Raw genomic sequence first — 9090 nt, 5'->3', positions numbered from 1 at the left:
CTAACTTTATAATTAAAGCAGGAATAGTCAAAAACGTCCCTTAAAACATTTAAAGAAATCCGACCCAGTCTGGGATTACGCAGCCTGTGACGGCACGTCGTGCCTGCGACGGTCCGTCCTACTGCTCCGTCACAGAGTTCAGAGACTCAATTTCCTTGAAGAGTCTGTGACGGTCCTTCGTGCCCACGACGGTCCGTCCTGCCATGTCGTCACGAAGTTCAGAGAGTCGATTTCAGTACCCAAATTTCAGAATTTCTAAGTGTTTTGAGACGAGACCCCCTCGACGGTCCATCGTGCCTATGACGGTCCGTCGTGGGGTCCGTCGTCTCAGCCAGTTTTCCAGAAATAAAATCTGCTGCTCAAAACGACTAGACAGGTCGTTACAATAGATACCAATTTACCCATCGTTCGTCCTCGAACGATCACAAGAAAAGAAGCAAGGGCGAGAAGGAGTACCTGAATCTGTAAACAGGTGTGGGTATCTTTCTCGCATATCAGCCTCCTTCTCCCAAGTGGCCTCTTCAACTGGTCGATTCTTCCATTGAACTTTGATGGATGCAATTTCCCTTGACCTCAGCTTGCGGACTTCTCTACCTACAATAGCAACAGGCTCTTCCTCATAAGACAAATTTTCATCAAGCAGAACTGAATCCCAACGAATGATGTAGTTTCCGTCCCCATGGTATCTTTTCAACATAGACACATGAAATACCGGATGCACTCCGGACAGCCCTGGAGGCAAGGCTAATTCGTAAGCCACCTCCCCTACTCGTTTAAGTACTTCGAATGGTCCAATATACCTTGGGCTTAGCTTACCTCGCTTACCAAACCGCATCACCCCTTTCATAGGCGAAACTTTCAGCAAGACTTGTTCACCCTCCATGAAATCCAAGTCTCTAACCTTTCGATCTGCATATTCCTTTTGCCTGCTTTGAGCCGCTAAAAGCTTTTCTTGAATAGATTTCCCCTTCTCTAATGAATCCCTCAAAAGGTCAGTACCCCAAGGTCTAACCTCAAATGCATCAAACCAACCAATGGGAGACCTACATCTCCTCCCATACAATGCTTCGAATGGGGCCATGTCAATACTCGAGTGATAGCTATTATTGTATGAAAACTCCGCTAAGGGTAAGAAGCTATCCCAATGGCCACCAAATTCTATCACACATGCACGAAGCATATCCTCCAACACTTGAATCGTTCGCTCAGACTGACCGTCGGTCTGAGGATGGAACGCAGTACTAAGGTCCAACCTAGTACCCAATTCCGCATGCAATGTTTTCCAAAACTTAGAAGTAAACTGCGTACCTCTATCTGATATGATGGAGAGTGGAACCCCATGCAACCGAACAATCTCTGAGATGTAAAGTTTGGCTAACTTCTCTGCATTGTAAGTCACCTTGACCGGAATGAAATGAGCAGACTTAGTTAACCTATCAACAATCACCCAAATGGAGTCATACTTACCCATTGTCTTTGGAAGACCAACCACGAAGTCCATTGCGATTCTCTCCCACTTCCATTCAGGAATGGGCATTCTCTGAAGCGTTCCTCCGGGCCTCTGGTGTTCATACTTTACTTGTTGACAGTTTGGACATTTGGCAATGAAGTCAACAATATCACGCTTCATTCTACTCCACCAAAAGTGTTGCTTTAGGTCACGATACATCTTGGTTGCACCAGGATGTATAGAATACCTTGAACTATGAGCCTCTGTCAGAATAGTGTTGATCAAATCATCGACGCGGGGTACGCATACCCTTCCCTTAATTCTCAAAACACCGTCCTCATCGATTGTTGCTTCTTTAGCCTCTCCTCGCAACACTTTATCTTGGATCCGGATCAATTTCTCATCATTAAACTGCTCTCCCTTAATCTTGTCAAGGAAGGAAGATCTTGCCTCCACACAAGCCAAAAATCCTCCCTTCTCATTTACTTCTAACCTCATAAGGTCATTAGCCAGAATCTGAACTTCTCTAGCCAATGGACGTCTAGAAACTTGCAAGTGAGCTAGACTTCCCATGCTTCCTGCCTTTCTACTTAAAGCATCTGCCACAACATTAGCCTTTTCCGGATGATACAATATAGTGATGTCGTAGTCCTTCAGTAGTTCCATCCATCTCCTCTGTCTCAAGTTCAAATCTTTCTGAGTAAAGACATACTGTAGGCTACGATGATCCGTATAGACCTCACACTTAACCCCATATAGATAGTGTCTCCATTGCTTTAATGCAAATACTACCGCGGCCAACTCCAAATCATGAGTCGGATAGTTACGTTCATGCACCTTTAATTGCCTCGAAGCATAAGCAATCACATTCTTCTCTTGCATTAGCACTGCACCCAAACCAGAATAGGATGCATCAAAATAAACAATGAAGTTATTACCCTCTACTGGCAAGGTAAGGATAGGTGCGGTAGTCAACAACGTCTTGAGCTTCTGAAAGCTTTCTTCACACTCGTCCGACCATACAAATGGAACATTCTGCTTAGTCAAGTTCGTCAATTGGGAAGCAATGGAAGAGAATCCCTTGAAAAATCGACGGTAATAGCTAGCTAAACCAACAAAGCTCCTTATTTTTGACACATTAGTGGGTCTCACCCAATTCTTCACTGTCTCAATCTTAGAAGGATCCACCATCACTCCATCCTTAGAAACCACGTGCCCCAAGAAGGACACTGAATCTAGCCAAAACTCACACTTAGAGAATTTGGCATAAAGTCTTTTCTCCCTCAACATTTCCAATACAATTCTCAAATGCTCCTCATGTTCTTTCTTGCTTTTTGAGTATATCAGTATATCATCAATAAATACGATCACAAAGAGATCCAAATATGGCTTAAAAATCTCGTTCATCAAGCTCATGAACGCAGCAGGGGCATTCGTAAGACCAAAAGACATCACTACAAATTCGTAATGCCCATACCTGGTTCGAAGTCTTTGGCACATCCGTTGCCCGTATTTTCAATTGATGATAACCGGATCTCAAGACAATCTTAGAGAAGACACAAGCACCTTGTAACTGATCGAACAAGTCATCAATGCGAGGAAGAGGATACTTGTTCTTAATAGTTACCTTGTTCAACTGCCGGTAGTCTATGCACATCCGAAAACTTCCATCCTTCTTCTTAACAAACAAAACCGGATTACCCCAAGGAGATGCACTTGGTCTAATGAAGCCTTTGCTCAACAACTCTTGAAGTTGGGCCTTTAACTCTCTTAACTCCGCGGGAGCCATTCTATAAGGGGGTATAGAAATGGGGCGAGTTCCCGGTTCAAGATCAATACAGAAGTCAATATCCCTATCCGGTGGCATACCCGGAAGATCTGCAGGGAACACATCCAAAAACTCACGGACTACCGAAACTGACTCAATCGAGGGTACTTGGGTAGTGTCATCCTTGAGGTGTGCTAAGAAAGCTAAACAACCCTTACTAACCATCCTCTTGGCACGAAGGAAGGACACGATACGAACCGGATTGGAAGTGTAGTCGCCCTCCCACACTAACGGATCTGCCCCAGGCTTGGCTAACGTCACCGTTTTAGCATTACAGTCCAAAATCGCAAAATTCGGAGAAAGCCAAGTCATACCCAGAATTACATCAAAGTCACCCATTTCTAAGATAACCAAATCTACATAGGTGTTGCTCCCCATAAAATTCACCAAACAAGACCTATATACCTTTTCAACTACCACAGACTCACCCACCGGAGTAGAAACACGAATAGGCATGTCAAGTAATTCACAATGTAAATTAAGACCATTAGCAAATGAGGAAGATACATATGAAAACGTGGAGCCAGGGTCAAATAATACAGACGCCATGCAATCACAAACCAAAAGATTACCTGTGATAACAGCATCAGACGCCTCCGCTTCAGATCTCCCAGGGAAAGCGTAACAATGGGCCCCATTATTTGTCTGTCCGTTGCCCCTACCATGTTGCGTAGTGGGGGCTCCAGTTTGCCCTTCACCTCTGCCGTTTTGGTGACCACCATTACCTCGGCCACCACGCCCTCCAGAATAACGGCCTCTACCATGACCACCTCTACCTCTAGCTAGTGGGGTTCTGTAACTCTGGTTTGGACAATACCTCTTAATGTGTCCAATCTCCCCACATCCATAACATTCTCTGGGTTCACGCATCGGCCTCTCAGAGAAGTGTTGACCGGTCTGAGGTGGACCCCCAACTACAGTCTGTAGTGAAGACTGAATTGGTCGAACTGAGTGACCTCCGGAGCTCTGTCCTCTAGAGTAAGAACCATTAAACTCACCTCCCCTTCGAAACCTTTTTGATGTCGATGTCGTGGTGAAGTCATCTGGTTTCACTCCTTCCACCTCTATCACAAAGTCTACCACCTCTTGGAAGGATGTTGCCGTTGCCGCTATCTGTAAGGCTGAAATCCGCAATTCTGACCTCAACCCCTTCACAAAACGGCGGATCCGTTCTTGTGGACTGAAACAAAGTTGGGTGGCATACCTGGATAATGCACGGAATTTAGCCTCATATGCGTTAACCGTCATCCTACCTTGCTCTAGACTCAAGAACTCATCCCTTTTTCTATCTCTCAAAGTCCTTGGGATATACTTCTCCATAAACAAGCTAGAGAATGATTCCCAAGTCATAGGTGGTGCCTCTGTTGGTTGACACTCAACATGTGACCGCCACCACATTTTGGCGTTCCCTTGAAACTGATAGCTCACGAACTCAACGCCAAACCGTTCTACTATACCCATCTTGTGTAGTAGCTCATGACAATCAACCAGAAAATCGTAGGCATCCTCTGATTCTGCGCCCTTAAAGACTGGAGGTTTCAATTTCAAGAACTTACTGAAAAGTTCATGCTGATCATTTGTCATAATAGGCCCAGTAGTCAGACGTGGAAATGTGCCTATTCCCAATGATGCCTCCATGCGGGGAGCCATAGTAGCCGCATGTCGTATCTCTGGAACCGGAGGTGTTGGTGCAGAAACCACTGGAGGTGCCTGACCCTGATCGAATAACCCGCTAAGATAAGCAAGTACCTGGTTGATCATCTCTGGGGTAGGTTGGGGTGGCATTTCCTCATTTTGCACTCGTTCATTCTCCCCTTCCTCACCCTCTCTTATCACCTCCTCGGTCGGTGGAGGAGTCACCGCCCTAGTATCAGATGGGCTAGGGGCTCGTCCTCTTCCTCTAGAGGACGTCCTCCCACGACCTCTTCCACGGCCTCTTGCCGCTGTTCTTCCTCGAGCCACAGCCCCAGTGGCTGGCTCAGTCGTTTCTTGTCTTTCCGTTGTTGCTGCTGGTGCGGTCGTTGCTCTAGTCCTAACCATCTGCGAAATAGAATGAAGATGGTCAGATACCAATTTGTATCACCTAGATACCAATTGGACTCAAGTAGTAGCACGAAAGAAGAATGAAAGAATGGAATTTTCCTAAAGTCTTATAGCCTCTCAAAGAAAAGTAAAGGCGTCCCCCTACCGTTCCTTAAGACTCTACTAGACTCGTTCTTGTGTGATGAGACCAATGAACCTAATGCTCTGATACCAAGTCTGTCACGACCCAAAACCGGGGCCGCGACTGGCACCCACAATTTCCCTCCTATGTGAGCGAACCAACCAATCTAACCCTTATCATTTTAACATATATCAACAGAAAATAATGCGGAAGACTTAAACTCATTAAATAAAACAAATCAACATCTATTAATTCCCCAAAATCTGGAAGTCATCATCACAAGAACATCTATCTCAAATTACTAAACTAAGAATGTCTAAGAACAAAAATAACTAAAAAGCTAGTCCATGCCGGAAGTTCAAGGCATCAAGACTCGAAGAAGAAGACCCAGTCCAAGCTAGAAGCGTTAGCTCACCCTGAAGATCCGGTGTGTCGAAGACTGGCTTGATTTACTGCTGAGTTGAAGTTGACGGAACGTTTGCTGCATTCCACAAATAACAAAGAAGAAAACATAAAAGTAGGGGGTCAGTACAACCACACGTACTGAGTAGATATCATCGGCCAACTCAAAATAGAAGATAATATATATCAAGTAATATCATAAAATCAACTATGATGCTTAACATGTAGCAACAACGAGTACTATATCATTAACAATTTCCACTAAGTTCACACATGAGGACTCAAGCCTCAATACCATACTCATTTGGGAATTGGGTTCATTAGATTGAGTATATTCATTATCTTTCAAGATTCATTATCTTTCTTCCTCTTGTGTCGGTACGTGACACTCCGCTCCTCTAATTCTATCCTGGTGCCGGAACGTGGCACTCCGATCCTCATTCTATCCTGGTACCGGAACGTGGCACCCGATCAATATACTATCCTGGTGTCGGAACGTGACACTCCGATCCTCATATACTATCCTGGTACCGGAACGTGGCACCCGATCCTCTATTACTATCCTGGTACCGGAACGTGGCACCCGATCCCCTAATCTCACTACTTTCGTTCATCAAGCCTTCTTTTATACCAAGGCATCATCATTAACAAAGTAGATTAGGGTTTCTTCAAGATTTAGGATTCAATAGCTTCATCATGCTTATTTTATCACAATTACATAATCATATTCATGCAAGCACACAATTAAGCATATAGAAGGGTTTACAATACTACCAACACATATCATTCGCTATTAAGAGTTTACTATGAATAGCATGAAAACCATAACCTACCTCCACCGAAGATTAGTGATCAAGCAAGCAATTCCCCAAAGCTTTGCGTTTTCCTCTTCGTTTCTCCTCTCTCGATCGTTTCTCTTTCCCTCTCTTTGTTTTTTCTATTTTTCTTATTCAAACCCTCTTTCTTTTACCCTAATTAGCATATAATTAAGTATAAAAGATGGCAATAATAACCCAATAATTAACTCAAGGTTACCTCTTTTAACCCCCAAGTAATTAGACTTATTAACATTAACCCACTAACTTTATAATTAAAGAAGGAATAGTCAAAAACGTCCCTTAAAACATTTAAAGAAATCCGACCCAGTCTGGGATTACGCTGCCTGTGACGGCCCGTCGTGCCTGCGACGGTCCGTCCTGCTGCTCCGTCACAGAGTTCAGAGACTCAATTTCCTTGAAGAGTCTGTGACGGTCCGTCGTGCCCACGACAGTCCGTCCTGCCATGTCGTCACGAAGTTCAGAGAGTCGATTTCAGTACCCAAATTTCAGAATTTCTAAGTGTTTTGAGACGAGACCCCCTCGACGGTCCGTCGTGCCTATGACGGTCCGTCGTGGGGTCCGTCGTCTCAGCCTGTTTTCCAGAAATAAAATCTGCTGCTCAAAACGACTAAACAGGTCATTACACATTTGTACGTGTTTGCACATTGAATTCACAATTAACTGTTGTTATTTTAGATGTTTTAAAAATATAAATAAAAAAAAATTCTATGAAGTTATCTGATTTTATTTTCACTCCTAATGATAGGTCTTCCTTAGTGGAGCGACGGTGGAATCGCAAAGTTCAAAATATTTAAATAATGAATTTTATTTTATTTTTAAAAAGACTTTGTCTAAAATCTTAAACATCAATGTATAGTTCTTTTAAAAAAAAAATTGTAAATATTGTTTCTAACAAGTTAATCAATCCACGTCTAATATTCTCTCATGATATGTTAGAATTCACAATTGATTAACGAAAATAATAAAACATTTAACTTTTTAGAAAATAAATAAAGATATCTTGTTTGTATTGGAACAAAGTCAGCTAAATAAATAAATACGGTGAAAAAAAAAACTAAATAAATAAATTAATTTATGTTTTATTTGAAATTATAGAGACGGTTGATTTTCTTTGTCACGGTATTATGATACAAATCATTTTATTTTTAATCATCATAATGTTTTGACCAATGTGCACCTTAATGTATAAAGTAAAAATTAAGCTAGCCATAAGACAAATCAAGAGGCGATATGTGGAGTGTACAACAGATCAAAGAGCTAAATATTTCTTACTTTGTCAATACATATAATTTAATCTCCAGCTTAAATTCTCATACAAAATAGCAGAAATACTTTGACTTTACAAATGCATACTAATAAAGAAAGAATAAATATCTCAAAAGGTTACTTATGTGAAATTATTTGAGAAAGTCAGTTAACTAGGATTTATATCAATAAAGTCACTCAACTAATGGTATTTTTCTAGAAAATCATTATAATCAAAAGATTGAATTTTTTTACACAAACTACCCTTCAAATTTTGTTTTGTAATACTTATTTATATTTTAATTTATAATATTATGTTTTATCTCTTATTTTATTTTATTTTTAATTATTCTCTTAATTTAATTAATAATTAATATTGTTGACACCCAATTTTGACCCGTGTCGGTATAAATTAATTATCGAGCTTCCTAAATTTTCCAAATAATTTAAATTAATTAGTTTTATAAATTTCACGTATATAATAATAGAATACTTGGATTTCATGTTATCTCGGTTACTTACCATAATTTTTAGGTAATATACATATTTACATAATTATGTATATAATCCGTATATCTTATGATTATTCGAAAACCATCTCAAACTATTTTATTTTTCTTCTTAGTTCGAAATTATGATTATATTTCGAATCGCTATTTTATTACTAAATAAATAAGCTCGTTAATAATTTATACCAACTTCGTTTTGTCTTAAATCAATTAGCTAGTTATTAAGTTGAACTCATTTTCCCTTTAAATTGGGAGAATCAGTTTTGGGCCCATATTCCCAGGCCCAATCCCCCTTTAATTTAATCCCACCCACAAATTAACCCCAGGCCCAAACGTTTTCTCTAACAACCCACTTCATTTTAACCACCCGTCCTCTCCAGCCCATTTCCCTTTTAATTTTAAAACCCAACCCAATTCACTAAATAGTCCAACATCTAGGCCCAACCAAACACAACTCCAGCCCATCTTTTAACCCAACCTTTCCCTTGACCCGGCCCAGACCCTGGCCCCTCTTCCTTCTTCCCCTTCATCACGCCATTTTCGGAAACAAACAGAAACGCAGAAAAAAAAAACAGACGCGATTTCCAGGCCCCAAAACGGAAAATCATTCCTCTCACACGCGACCTCTCTCCCCACGCGACTTCTCCCTCCCC

At 41.4% G+C, this 9090-nt stretch overlaps 1 protein-coding gene across 1 annotated transcript in view; it reads right to left on the bottom strand.

Annotated features, from left to right (window-relative positions):
- Positions 1-6233, bottom strand: part of LOC114075306 — a 10593-nt gene extending 4360 nt beyond the window's left edge. Inside the window, exons 1-2 of the mRNA XM_027913792.1 lie at positions 5858-6233; positions 3144-5318 (exon numbers count right to left, since the gene is read on the bottom strand). Coding sequence (XP_027769593.1) covers positions 3144-5318; positions 5858-5929 — 2247 coding nt within the window. The 5' untranslated portion in view covers positions 5930-6233. The remainder of the gene's footprint in view (positions 1-3143; positions 5319-5857) is intronic.
- Positions 6234-9090: the final 2857 nt, after the last annotated feature.

The sequence above is a fragment of the Solanum pennellii genome, chromosome 12 (genome assembly GCF_001406875.1).
Source record: "Solanum pennellii chromosome 12, SPENNV200".
NCBI classification, from domain to species: Eukaryota; Viridiplantae; Streptophyta; class Magnoliopsida; order Solanales; family Solanaceae; genus Solanum; species Solanum pennellii.
The sequence above is the reverse complement of the archived record's forward strand: the minus strand, read 5'-3'. Positions and strand labels throughout refer to the sequence as shown.